At 58.5% G+C, this 14,175-nt stretch overlaps 1 protein-coding gene across 2 annotated transcripts in view; it reads right to left on the minus strand.

Moving 5' to 3' along the window:
- Positions 1-675: 675 nt before the first annotated feature.
- The window catches only part of NGEF (neuronal guanine nucleotide exchange factor), a 120,157-nt gene continuing 106,657 nt past the window's right edge, over positions 676-14,175 (minus strand). For both annotated transcript variants that reach the window (XM_043877057.1, XM_043877058.1), the window contains 9 exons: positions 13,506-13,658; positions 11,660-11,789; positions 9,728-9,802; positions 6,298-6,387; positions 5,108-5,271; positions 4,566-4,721; positions 3,745-3,824; positions 2,929-3,033; positions 676-1,705 (listed from right to left, as the gene is read on the minus strand). In XM_043877057.1, the coding sequence (XP_043732992.1) occupies positions 1,515-1,705; positions 2,929-3,033; positions 3,745-3,824; positions 4,566-4,721; positions 5,108-5,271; positions 6,298-6,387; positions 9,728-9,802; positions 11,660-11,789; positions 13,506-13,658 (1,144 nt within the window). In that variant the 3' untranslated portion in view covers positions 676-1,514. The remainder of the gene's footprint in view (positions 1,706-2,928; positions 3,034-3,744; positions 3,825-4,565; positions 4,722-5,107; positions 5,272-6,297; positions 6,388-9,727; positions 9,803-11,659; positions 11,790-13,505; positions 13,659-14,175) is intronic.

Genomic DNA, 14,175 nt, shown 5'->3' on the forward strand with positions numbered 1-14,175 from the left:
ATCCGGGGGTCCCTCCCCAGTTGGACCAGCAGGTGGCACGGGTCTGAATCTTCCAGGGATTCATCCGGTTCTCAAAGGGTCTGAGGTCCCAAGAATCCCAACTATATTGTGACTTTGGGGAAGATGCTCCATCTAAATCCTGGGCTTCTGATCAGCGTCCTGACAAGGAGGGCACGGCCCCAGGCAGGGCTGGGCAGGGTTGGTTTCCAGGGGCACCCCCCTCCACCAGGGAAGGGGCGTGGCTCCGAGGACCCACTGCAACCTCCAGGTAACTGGCTACCGCCTCTGAAGTTGGGAAGAAGTGCCCTGGGCCAGTGGCTGGCTGGATTGGAAACTGAAGTCTCAAGCCTGGTGGTCGGATCCCCTAGGGGACCACCGCACCCCACACACACCTCTGTCCCACAGTGGTCTTCCAACCCTGCCTTCTCACTCTCACTGCAAGAGGGTATCCCCCATCGCCTCAGACACCTTTTTCTGTTTGTGGAGTCCCTCACAAGTGGAGGTCCAGATCCACTTCCATCCTGAGGCCCCATCCTGGCTGCTTCCTCCTCCACGGGAAGCCTCCTCAGCCGTCTCCTGGGACAGGCTGCCTCCACGGCCTCGAAGGGGGCTCTTCTGTCCCTGCCCAGACCCAAACACGGCATTCCTGTGTGCACCAGGGAAATAAAACAAGGAGACCTTCCTCTCTTTTATTTTATACATGATGCTTCTTTTAATGCAGCCAAAAATGATATTTGCTTTTCTCGGAACCATAACCCGTACACGATGCAGTGGCCAAGTCATTCCTTTGTGACACCCGGGCTCCTGAAGGGGCAGGTAACAAGTTACCTCCAGCCGGTCAGGGGGCCAAAGGTGGCGTGGGCCCTCAGCCAAGCTCTGGCAGGCCTGCCATGAGGCAGAGGCCAGCCGTGCAGCCAGAGGTGGGTGGAGGCTCAGGGGCAGAGGCGGACAGAGGCGGACGGATGGTCTCCTGGTCCTCTGAATCGAAGACCAAGGGCCGCTCATCAAGCGCGTCAGGCCAGGGTGGTCCACATGTGCGCCTGGCCAAGTCTAACAGCTTCCGGGGGGAGAGGACACGTGCAGGAAGTCATGACACCATCACCTTTGCACTTGCCCTGGGCCCAGGGCGCCCTGGGGTCTGGGGCCTCTCAGTACCAGGGGCGGGCCCTGGAGCCTGCCCATCATCTGCCCTCCAAGAGACAGAAGAAGAGGGGGTGTAATACTGCTTAAAGTACACTTTCTCATCTACAAATGCAGCAGAGAGATGTGGGCACCCTCTCTCCAGTGGGTGAGCGAGGGGACAGGACACATGAGCACAAACCGCGTGGCAGGGAGGGGGTGGGGTGACTCCGGCAAAGACCACCCCCACCCAGGTCAGGTCACACCCTGCTGCCTGGGGAGGCGGGGCCTTCCCCCAGAGCCCCTTCCACTGTCCAGTGGGGTCTGCCTGCCAGGCCTCGCTCCTTCCTGCCTACATCCCTCCACCGGGTGGGGGGTGTGGGGGCAGTCAGGGGTCATTGCCGATTCCGGCTGCCCAGCTTCCTACGGTCCTTATTCTGGCTGCGCTGAGGGTCGTCCATCTTGTGGACACGGAAACACTCCTTGAGGTTCTGGGACCGGATCTTGGGGTTCAAGATCTCCTCAGTCATGTTGCTGGGGAACCAGCCTCGCTCCTGGTCATGCAGACGCTCGCCGAAGATCCAGCCTAGGAGGGATGGGAGACGGAGGGTCACAAACTCTCTCCAAGTGGCTCGGGCTGGGCCTCCCTCTGGTGCATGGGGAGCAGGCGGAAGGGAGACTGCGAAGTCCGGCTGGCCTTCCCAGGGGCTCCCTGCCCTCACGCCCGCTGATGGAAAGGCTCAGGCCGGGGGTACCCCCAGAAGCTTGCCCTCCTGGGGGGCACGGCGCCTGTGCCCAGGGAGGCGGAGGAGCAGGCCACACCCTATGCCATTGAGGGTCCCACACGCATTGACTCTGGGACCCATTCCCAAGCCCTCAGCAATCTCAGGCTGCCTCACCTGTGGCCAGGAAACCCCAGGCGCCACCCCCAAAAGCGAGAGGCATCAAGGGGCTGGTGGGATGGCAGCTGGCCCAGGATGCCACCCTCACCCTCTTGTTGGGCAGCCCTTCCCTGAGCCTCAGGCTCCTGAGAGCTGAGGGCGGCCAGATCACCAACCGGCCAGGTGCCCTGACTCTCTACTCCACCCCACCCCCACATCACGGTGTCCCTGCGGGGGGCGGGTGGGGGGCTGTGGCCTAAACTGCAGGTCCTGCTGGCAGGTCCTTGGGCGGGGCTGAGGCCTGGGGTCGGAGGGGCAGGGGCACGTCTTCTGCAGGCCACTGGGAGGGGTGTCAGGCTGTTACTATTCTGGGCGGGGGGAGAGGGCAGGAACCACAGCCCATGCAGTGCTGGGTGAGCCCCTAGGATTTGTGGTGGTGGACATGGTCTTCCCCGGAGGTCACCAGCCTGAGACCTTGCAGCCAGGATCTCAAAAAAGGGGAGGAACTGGGGTGGGGAGAGACGCTTTGTGCACTTTGGGGATTTAGATTAGGAACAATTGATGTAGAAATAAGGGATCCATTTTCCAGGAGAGGGGAGCCAACCTCTGGCGCTGGTATCAACAGCAGGAGTGGGCAGGAGCCCCAGGGGGTGGCTTCATGGCCCACGTGGGGCCACAAGCCTGGTGTTCACAGGCTCATCTGGAAGCTTGCTGCAAATACAGGTGTGGGTCGGGGTGTTCCTGGTCTTCATCCCTCCTCCTACCGTGATGGGGAGGCTGATGCCAGGGCCGGATGAGGGGAAGGGGACCGCTGGGCATGGGGTGGGCGTGGGGAGCCACACAGGGAGAGGCACCCCCTCCCCCCAGCAGAGCCCCATGGGTGGGCGCAGGAAGCCCCGCGGGCAAAGGCACCAGCCCCGGGCCTCACCGTCCTCTGTCTTGTCCAGGATGTTGAGGATGTCGGCCAGCTCCAGAGTCAGCTCATCTGGCTGCTGGGCCACGTAGGGATGCACACACTGGACCTGGGGGCAGTCTGAAGGGAGGAGGAGGTGGTCCGTCTTCATCACGTGGTACCCGCCCTGGCCGGGCACCCGCAGAACCCAGCCCCGCCCCCCACCCCCATCCCACCCTATCCAGGAGACAGGGCGGACCGCAGGCAGCCTCTGGAAAAGGGCTCATTGGAGGGAGGGGTGGGCGTGGCTCCAAAGAAAAGGACATCAAAACAGCCGGGAGTTCTGAACAAGTCATCTGGGGTGCAGGGATAAACAGGCTGTGGGGGGCTCTTAGACTTTGAAGGAGGCTCCTCGGTCCTGGGCTGGGCCCTGGGAGCGGCCTGGGGACACCCAGGACTCGGTGAGTGTGGTCAGGATGGTGCTTGAGCCCTTTCCTATTTTGGAAGGTTTTCAGATGACTGGCCGCCCCAGAGAACACTGGCGTTTGCCTCCTGGGCCCAAATCCCTTCTGGTTTCCTTGCAGCACTGGTCACTTAAGACCTAGTGACTTTTATGTCTTCATTAACCGTGGAAACGTTTGCAAAGCTCAGGCACACCATGTCCTCCTCCGTGGGGTACCAAGCGTGCATCGGGGTGTGAAGGACCTCCAGGCAGTCGAAGAAGACTTTCAGCAGCCTCACAGGCCTTTTAGGAGGAGTGCAGAGGCCCCTGTCCAAGGCTGACCTGCAGGGTCCTCCCTGACCGTCACCTGTCCCACCTGGCGGGCGCCCCCTCCCCAGTGCGCCGCTTACCGAGCAGCCGGGATGTGAAGGAAACAAACTTGGTTCTTCGGTTGGGGGCCAGCGAGGTCATCCAGCGCTTCATCTCGCTCCTGGGTCAGGAAGAGTGCAGATGCTGCCACCACAGAGCATCAGCGCCCACCCGAGGGGAACCGCGGTGCCAGGCACCCGGCAGGCTGGCCCCGGGGTCCCGAGCTTGGCACTGGGCCCCGGCAGGGCAGCGGGGAGCGGGCCAGGTGGAGCTCTGCAGAACCTCCCTGGGGCATCTTTCAAGTCAGTGGGTGAGGGTGAGCCCACGACACCCCAACATCCACCCAGAGGTGAGCCCTGGGTGGCCGGCTGCCCTGAGCCACAATTGTGGACTCGGACAGGCTGATGCCTCCCCGTCCCCCCGAGGCAGTCGGAACTGGGCTGGATGTGCTGGGTGACACCTGTGAGTTCCGGGCTGCAGGGCACTGGGCGCTGGGCGTCCCAGCTCCGGGGCTCACAGAGAATCGCCCCGCGTGGACCTGGCCGTCCCTCTCAGAGCCCTGGGGGTGCAGGGGAGACGGCCTGGCCGCTCAGGGGTGACAGGTGGGCCCGAGGCTGCCCAGCAGCGGCGGTTCACTGGTTGGCCTGGCCCAAGGGCTCTACAACAGCTCATCAGAGTCTGAGGCCCAAGGGAACACTCACTGAAACACAGACACACACACAGACACAGACAGCAACGCGCTCACCCCCCACCCCGACACTAACACGGGATGGAAACCCTCTGGACATGGCCTGGGGGAGGAAACACGGGAGCTGGGCGGGCAGAGAGCCCGGGGAAGGGGTCGGCAGCCCTGGGCACTCACTGAGAGGACGCCTTCAGCATGTAGGTGGCCTCCCGGTCGTCCGAGTTCTCGAGCAGCCGCAGGATGAAGACGTTGGCCAGTGTCTGGCCCTGGTCCTCCAGCTCCTCCACTCGCAGCAGGCCCCGCGGGGCCGAGTCAAACACCTGGTACTTGTCTCTGGGGACCCAGGTGGCAGGAGGGGCGTGTTGGTCCCCAGGATGCTCGGATTACCAGGAGACCTTCCACTGCAACCCTGGCCAGCGGGACTGGCCCCGCTGCAGCTGTTCCTCACCTACTTCCGGAAGCCCCCCACCTGAACGCCTGTCCCCCTCACCCCTAGTCCCCCCCCCACCCGTGGTGTGGACAGTGGACAAGGGTCCGCACCCCTGACACGGGAGCGGCTGGGCACACCCCGGGCGGCAGGCACTGAGCTGCACCCCCACATACTTAGGAGAACCGCCCCTAGTCGGCACGAGGGCAGGGGTTTAAATAAACTTGCCCAGAGGCCCACGGCATTGCCCTCAGGCCCCGGTGACTCCCCGCCCCTCCCGCCTGCCGCTCACCCCGGAATCTGCCGGCAGATGACCAGCAGGTCGTTGAAGAGAAAGAGGTAAATCTCCCGGAAGAGTTTCTTGGTCCGCAGGGTCCGCGAGGTCTTGGGGCCAGACATCTGCTGCAGCTCGCCCTGCTTCAGCAGCCAGCGGGAGTGCGAGATGATGGGCACCGACTGGGGGGCAGGGGGGCGCCCGTGTCAGGACGTCTGTGCCCTCTGCACCCTGCCCTGGCTCCCCTGGTACCCCCTACTGGGGTGGTAACCATGGTAATGGGTGTCGGGGACCGCGCTGGGCCCAGGACACGGGGCACTGGTGGGAGGGACGGGCGGGTGCTGGGCGCACGCAGGAAGGGGGTGTGTGTGTGCCTGAGTGGGCAGGTGTGTATCTGTCTATTGTTTGTGTGTCCTCGTGTGCGTCTGTGCGTACATGCTCATGTCCAAGTGTGTCCGAGTGTCCTGTATGCGTCTGCACTCACGGGGGTGTGTGTGTACATGTGGATGCCCGTGTGTGCTGTCATCCCTCACCAGGCTCAGCCTGCGTGATGCACAATCAGAGGAGGGTTCAGGTTCCCAGGGGAGAGGGGAGAACTGGGTCCCCCAGGGCAAGGAGGCCAGGCCTGCACTCCCCCGCTCCACGGCTCAGGGCCGGTTACTCAGCACCCAGCACTCGGCTAGCAAGTGGAGCTACGAGAGGCCTCCCCACTACCCCGAGGTCTGCATCTTCAACTGAGGCTCGGTGCCCAAAGAACCAGTGTGACCTCACAGACCTTCGGCGGGCACTGTGCCCTTGTGCCCACATCCCCAGAAACCCTGGGGGCCCTTAGGGTCACTGATGCCTGAAGCTTTACACAAAGTTGGGGAAGAAGGTCGGTAATTTCCATCAGATGTTCAAATTGCCCAGGTTTAACAATCCCTGGACTGGTTCATGTCATGTTCTTCCTGCAAGCTGACTGTTCAAGGTCACGCAGCCTATAAATGAGAGCAGGCCGCTTCCGGGTCCCTGCACTGCCCCGCAAGAAAACAGTCTAGGCCAAGGTGACGGCCTGGAGACTGGGGGCAGGGGAGGGCCCTCCGCTGGGGCGTCAGGGAGGGCCTCGGCGGGGGTGGCACCGTGCTGAGACCCAAGGGTGGCCGTTCAGCGGGCCTGGCCAGTGGCCCGCGCTCCAGGCCGGCGGGCGGGGCTGGGGACGCGTGGCTGACCTTGATCTTGAACTCCATCTTCTTCTGGATGCTGATCATCTGCTCCGTGCGGCTCATCTTCCTGACACCCTCGTTGCACGCTTTCACCACCTGGAACAGGAAGGCGGACACGTCAGGCACCCCTGGCAGCCGGCGGTCTCTGGCCACATCCTTCAGGCACTGAGGCCGCAGCTGAGACACTGACTGGCCAGTCTCAGTGGGGTCTCAGCTCCAGTGGAGAAAGCTGGGGCCCTGTCCCTACCGGGACGCAGACTCCAGGGAACACAGAAAGCAGCGCCGACCCCTTGCATCATCTAAGGGAATGGTTTTCAGCAAGACGTCCTTTCTCATCTGTCAGCCTGGAAATGCCGGAGGCCTGGGATTTGGGCCCTGTCACATGTGAAGGGAACACAGGTTCCCCCCAAGCTTCCTGGGAGGCGACCCAGGTACCAAGAGGCCGAATGAAAGCAGATTTTCTGTGACCTTGTTCCAAGGACATGATATCCTCTCAGGATCACGGGTGTTGAGAACAGGGCCTGGCACTCAGCACGTGGGAAGGAAGATGGTGCCCAGAGGTGCGTGTGTGGCGTACCCCCTGCAGTGGTGTTTGGAACGAGGAAAGCTGTCCTCAACCTAAATGTCCACCAGCGGGGCAACTGGGATTGATTAGTGCTTGTAAATCCACATAACCCTGTACTCTGAAGTCAAGAAAAAAATGCACTAATTTTACACACACTGAGAGAATATGTTAGTCACTTGTGTCCGAGTCTTTGCGACTGCAAGGACTGTAGCCCAGCAGGCTCCTCTGTCCATGGGATTCTCCAGGCAAGAATACTGGGGTGGGTAGCCATTCCCTTCTCCAGGGGATCTTCCCGACCCAGGGATCGAACCAGGGTCTCTTTCATTGGCTGACGGATTCTTTACCGCTGAGCCACCAGGACGCCCACGTTCACCGTTCACTGAAATGGAGGGCAAAGCCGGCTTATAAACCACAAGCCCCTCCTGCAGGGAATACCACTGGGTGTGCAGGCGTCTGTCTGGAAGGGTGGGCTCCAGCATGTTGGCAGTGGGGTGTGGGAGAACTGTGGATCTTTGCCACCTTTCTGCTTGTCAACAATTTGTGAATCTGTATTCAGCACCATTTTATACATTAGGGGGAAAACAACCCACCTTTATAAAAAAATATGTAAATAATGAGAAGCATTACATTACAAGGAAAAATAAAAAAGGGAGGGGAAAGCAGAAAACAACTTGAAAACAGAACACACTTGCTGGTACCCCAAGACCTCTTGGGGCCCACTGGGAGCTGGGAGGAAGCCCCCAGCTGACCGGGTGCGTGTGTTCCAGGCGTGGCAGAGGACCCTGGGAGAGGCAGCCAGGCTGGAGGGTCACTGACCCTCCCTGACCAGCCCGGTCAGGGCGCCAGCCTTTCCCCAACTAGGCTGGCAGGGGAGTGCCATTTTCCCCAGTACTCAAAGGGTACAGTTGCCAGAGGGATTTAGTGGCTACCTGGCCTGGAGTGAATGACACGAGGAGAGACCTGGGGAGAAATAACTGCATTCAGTTACAAAGTCCTCGTGGCTCAAAGTGAGACAGCAACAGGCAGGCAGGCCAGCGGTCTCCAAACGGAGGACAGGCTGTAAGTGTCAGACATTTTTCTATCTCTCCCTTAAGTGGCAGGAGGAAACAAAGCTACAAGTCTCAGATTTTTTTCCTCCTCTATACAAAATTAAAAGGAGCTTTCTCCTAAAAGTTCTGGGTTGCCATGACGACACCTGGTTCCACCTGAACTTAACTTCTCTCAAACTTTGAGCTAACCAATGTGGTTTTCTTGTGGAAACGTTTTTCTTAAGCTATGGTAATGAAACTATGTATTTGCTTTGGAATTTGCCTTTATTCAAAATGGTTCCACCTAAGACTAACTTTTTTTTCTTTTCTCAAACCTTGGTCTGATAATGGCTCAATAAACCAGTATTCATATCAATTGTTTTATGGCCTCATTCCATCCCATCTCAAAAATGCGTATTGTGGGAGAGGGGCCTGGTGAAACTGCCTCAGCCTTCAGACAAAGTCCTGAATATTCATTGGAAGGACTGATGCTGAAGCTGAAACTCCAATACTTTGGCCATCTGATGAGAAGAGCCGATTCATTTGAAAAGACCCTGATGCTGGGAAAGATTGAAAGTGGGAGGAAAAGGGGACAATGGAGGATGAGATGGTTGGATGGCATCACCGACTCGAAGGACATGAGTTTGAGTAAACTCCAGGAGTTGGTGATGGACAGGGAGGCCCAGCGTGTTGCACAGAGTTGGGACATGATGGAGTGACTGAACTGAACTGAACAGACATAAAACAGTTTGCTAAAAACTAGCAGGGGGGCACTCTTTCTGCTCCCTTCTGATGTCTATGTCAGAAGCTTTGTCTATCTCTTTTATACTTTAATAAAACTTTATCACACAAAAAGCTCTGAGTGATCAAGCCTCGTCACTGGCCCCAGACAATTCATCTCCTCCGGAGGCCAAGAATCCCGGCGTCTTTCATGGCTCAGCAACAACCTTTCAGAAGTGGCTCAGAACCACCACCTGGCAGCCATGGAGGCTAGTCTTTTTATTAAGCTGCTGCTGCTGGTACACTAAGTGGAAAGGAATTCTCCACACCAGGCCCTGTTACAGGGTCACAGCATGACAGAGTGGCCCCCTGCACAGATGCCAAGAGTGGGCTCGCAGCTCCAGCGGACACCCAGAACCAAACACACGTGATGGTGCTTTAAGACAAACATTTTAAGACAAATCCTTGAACGTCCACCAACCCCTCCCGCCCAGCGTCTGCTCTGCTGACAACATCCAGGAGGGAGCTCTTCTGTCTGAGGATGAAGAGCAGAGATGGCTTCTCTCCACTCTGGGGCAGTAAGAGCCCAAGCTTGGCGGGGCGGGCGCATCTCCTGCAGCTCTATAGCTGAGAGCTGGGAGAGAGGTGGGAAGGGGAGAGGTGGGATGGAGGGGACTGCAGTAGGAAGCCTGGGGCAGAGCTGCACCAGGGCCTAAGAAGAGCCAGCACTGTCCTCAGAACGTGGGCGGGGAGGGAAAAGCCGGAGCGTTTGACATTGGAAATGGGCAAGGATGAACGCGGGGCCTCTGAGGGCCGTGATGATGGCAGCTGTGTGGGGTTGGCGGGAGGGGTCCACAAACATGTCAGTGGATAAAGGGCGCCCACTGGGGGCCTGGTCCACCCCACATGGTGGCAGCCTGGGGTGAGAAGGAAGCCCTCTGCCTGTGCAGGCCCCACCTGACTTAATTTTTGGAGCCAGTGACTTTTCTGAACTGTCAGAGCAAATGTGAAAGTGAACTTGCATCGTCCAGAGACAATACCAAGACAGGAGGGAGCAGGACGGGGAGATGGGTCCAGAGAAGACAGTTTACTGGGAAAGGTGGAAAAAGGAAGCGCGACTCACCAGCTCCAGTTCCTTGTGGGCGTCCAAGGCGGTGCCTTCGCGCTCAGACCTTTCCTCCACCCTCTTCAGGATGTTCTGGACACAGGGAGAGTCCGCACTTAGTTTCATCGTGGATGGCCGTTCCTCCACTCCCCGACCCCTCTGCGTGGCGGCCTCCCTGCTGGTCTCAACAGCCTCACGTGGCTGTGACACCCCCCATGAAGAGTGCGGACATGGGGCGGGAGAACCTTCCACCGACCCGGGGGCCCCGCATTGCACACAAGCCTTGCCTGGCTCTAAGGTGAGTCACGGTCTCCCCCCAGGACTAACTACGAGGGCCACGCCAGAGCCCCAATCTCCCTATAGCAGAGACCAAAGCAGAGGGACTGACCATGTGGCAGCGGGGAGGCAGGAAGGCAGGACCAGCAGCCCAGGGGGGGTCACCCAGGGTTGCCTGTCCTGAATCAAGCTCAATGTTTGCAGCAGCAACAGCGGGCCTGTCATTTGAAGCCAAGTAGCAATGATCCGGAGGTTTTGTTCACTCCGGTTGTATTGAAAAAAAAAAAAAAGTCTTTTTTCCAATAGTTGGGTTTTCGGGGATTTAGCCTACAAATGACAATTTTTGCATTTCTCTCCATATTTTATGAGGTTCCTGTCTCCCAGGTCTTCTCGTGCCTGTAGTTTGGATCTGCTCTTGTCCCATAGGAGGGTTGGGCCTGTCTCAGCAATGTCCACCTCCCTTCTGCCCCATCTAGGCTGCCCCAACGTGGCGGCTACAGGACAAACATCTCCAGCCACCCCACACGGCGGAGGATCATCCCCACCAGCTGGACACCAGGGTGATGGGCACCCTTTTCTCTCTCTCCTGAGCTCCAGACCAGATCCACCCCTGGACCTCCCTCAGCTGCAGGCCCAACCCGTTCTGTGTGGTCACCTCTCCTCCCGTACCAAGGGGTGGGGCTCAGCAAACCCCGCCTTTAGCCATCCCGACTCGCAAATCCATCTCCCAGCGGACAGTGTGACTCAAGTCCACCTTTTCTCACCGGGCTGAAACCTGGTTTAAATGCCACCTGGGTGCCAAGAGCGCCCACCCTGACTTCTCCCCTTGATTCTAAACTTGGATGTTCAACAGCTCAAAGTCCTCCCAATGGTCCAACACCAAACCGTGCCTTCCCCACCTCGGGAAACAGCATTATCACTCCAGCTGCTCAAACCAAAGATTCTCCTCCCTTCTTTCTCCACGGTAGCAAGTGCAGGGCTCAATTCACTGATGTCCCTCCAGGATGCTCCACACCGATGCCTGCCAACCCACCTTTCTTTCTCGAATCACTCCTGAACTTTTGCTCCCACTTCTACCCTTGCCCTCCTGCCTGGCACTCTCCACATGGCAGCTGCTTTGAGCTCTTAACCAAAGTCCACTAAAAGCAGTGACCCCCCATCATCACAGGGGATAGAACCCAATGCCTCAGCTGGCCCCGCAGGCCCCTGTCCAGCCTCTGCCCACATCTCCACACTCACGCCCATCACGTTCCCCAGCTCATGGCTGGCTGACCCTTCTGTGGACCTTGCTGCCCCAGGACCTCTGCCTGAAAGCAGTTCCCTGTCAGATGAATGGCTCCGCCCTGTCAGTCAAGTCTTCGCTTAAATGTCACTCATCTGAGAGCCCTTCCCGACCCGCAACCTGGAAGAGGGCCAGGCCGTCACCCCATCGTGTCACCCCATTTCGCCGTCCTCAGCCATGACCACTTCCTGGCTGTGTCTCTCCTCACCAGGATCTGGCTCTCTGGCAGCAGGGGCCGAGTCTCCCACTGCCTGGCACACAGTAGGAGCTTAATTAGGATCTGTGGAGCACACGGACTTCTCAGAAAGCCAGCAGAGACCTGGGCTGACCCAAGGAAACGGGCAGTAGCTGAAGCGTGAGTGGGGGGTGGGCAGGGGGAGAGAGTCGGGTACCTGTACCAACAGCTTGAGGCGCGTGATCCTCTGGAAAGGCAGGATGAGGAAGGAGGAGAGGGGCAGCCCCCTGCACTTGGGGTCCAACTCCAGCTGCGCGACCAGCTCCCGGAAGGCTGCCTTCTCCTGGCTGGGCACACGGATGAGAGCGTCGGGCTCGGGCGTGCGTGCTCAGCTGCCTCACTCGTGTCCAGCTCTATGCGAACCCATGGACGGCAGCCCGCCAGGCTCCTCTGTCCATGGGGATTCTCCAGGCAAGGATACCGGAGTGGGCCGCCATGCCCTCCTCCAGGGGGTCTTCCCCACCCAGTGATGGAACCCGCATCTCTTATGTCTCCTGCATTGGCAGGCGGGTTCTTTACCACTAGCACCACCTGGGAAGCCCTCTCTGGCTTGTAGGAGGCGTGAGTTGGACAGGCTTCCTCCCCATGCACAGCCTCATAGGAACCAGACAGCCCACGGGCACAGAGAATGTGTCCATGCATCCATTCCCTCTCTTTTTTTTTCTCTGCAAAGCAAACTGTTCATGTACGAGTCAAATAACAATAGTGACTTCACATGCCCAGCCCATGAAAACTTAGCAAAATATGTTGTTGTGTGGGAAGGCAAGAATTCCTCGCATGGCCGAGAGTATGAATCAGATGCATAATTCGACGATTTCCCCAGCAGGAAACGGTGGCAAGGTAAACCCACGTAGTGACAGGAGCAGGCAGCAGGCTGGAGATGGCTGCATGGAGAACCTGGGCTGCTCCAGCCCGGCGGGGACGTCTCTTCTGCAGACGGGTTGGGCAGTGGAAACCACAGCTGGAGGGCAGATGCAGGCCCGGGACTGCCCGTCACCAGGGACATGGCAGTCAGCCCAGAGAGTCTGCTCTCACGGGCCACACCAGTGGACCCCGGGGCACAGCAGTATCCAGAGTCCTCACTTCCTGTGTGACTGTCTTCTCAATGCTTGTCCTCAAAACTGGCATCCAGATTCCCTCATATCCCCCTGCAAACCCCAAATGTCAAACACCTAAATCCCTGAGGGCTCAACCTTTAAAACACCCCCGGTGAACTGCACTGATGGAAACGCCCAGTGAAGCATAAAGTCCAGAGCCACCACCCGGAGAGTCCTAAGGTGCCTGTTGAGTGTGCTAAGAACATATCATCCGTTAAGCTGTGGTTGAAACATGGCACAGAATAGTGAAGAACTCAAAAGAGGCAAGTTGATGAAAAACTTCTCTCATCAACGGAAATCCCAAGGAAGTTTACAAAGTGGGCAGATTAGTAAAATTCAATGGCTTTGGCTGGAGCGGGCTTCCCCGGTGGTGCAGTGATACAGAATCCATCTACCAATGCAGGAGACGCTGGTTTGATCCCTGGGTCGGGAAGATCCCCTGCAGAAGGGCATGGCAACCCACTCCAGTACACTGGCCCGGAGAATCCCATGGACAGAGGAGCCTGGCGGGCTACAGTCCATAGGGTCACAAAGAGTCGGACATGATGGAGCACACACGCAATCCAGATGCTGGAGAATCACCAAAAAGACTCTCTCCCCCAGTCCTTGCCTTTGTCTCTGATTCAAACCACTCTTGGGCCTTGAGTTGTCCTCTTGGCCTCAAGCTCCCTTTTCTAAACCTCCCAGAGCCCTGAGTGGCCGTCTGGACACAGGTTCAATGGGCACCCTGGCCGATGGTCCGGGGCCAGCATTTCCCCGGTGGCACCAAAAGCCCCAGCACGTGCCAGGCTTGGATGCCATCCCGGGAAAGCAGAGGTCCAGGGACCACAGCTCAGGGTCAGTGTCAGAGGAGGGGGCTGCCCGGGCCGCGCCTCTGCGATGACCCCGCCCCCCGGCCACACTCACAGCAGCTGCTTGTAGGTCCTCTCCTGGTAGGTCTGGTTGCTGACGTAGGTGATGTAGACGGAGAAGTGGTCAGCGGCGTAGTGGTACACGATGTCACACACATCCGAGATAACGATGTTTTCCTCCATCCGGCGCTCCAGCTCCAAGAGGAACCTGGGGGGCAGCGTCTGGGTTAGGGGTGGGGGGGAGATTGAGGACCCGTCTTCACCAAACCAACACCACAGGAGGGCGTCCCCGCGAGCGGGCGTGTTCTATCACATCAAGGAATTACTTGTTCAGGTTTCCTGGTAAATGATAACATTTGGAACATTTGCTAAAGAGACCTCCTCTGTACCTGCGTACTGATGTGTTTATGAAGTGAGATGACGATGGGAATTCACTTTGGAATCCTCCCGTGGGTGGCGGCGGAGGGGGTGGATGGGGCCGTGGAAGAACCGAGATGCTGAAACGTGGGCTTGTTCTGCTGTCTCTACTTCTGCATGTTTGGGATTTTCCATAATAACATATAAACAAATCTGTAAACAAGTAGATACCCCTCTCCCAGCATGGGGGTGGAGCAGCAGAGGCCAAAGGGGTCTCCAAGATCGCTCTGGTCTCAGAAAGCTCTCCCCTCCCTAAGCCCACCTGGTGGGGACTGCCACAGGATCTGGGGGCTGCAAACAGGAAGGTG

Source organism: Cervus elaphus, chromosome 20 (genome assembly GCF_910594005.1).
Source record: "Cervus elaphus chromosome 20, mCerEla1.1, whole genome shotgun sequence".
NCBI classification, from domain to species: Eukaryota; Metazoa; Chordata; class Mammalia; order Artiodactyla; family Cervidae; genus Cervus; species Cervus elaphus.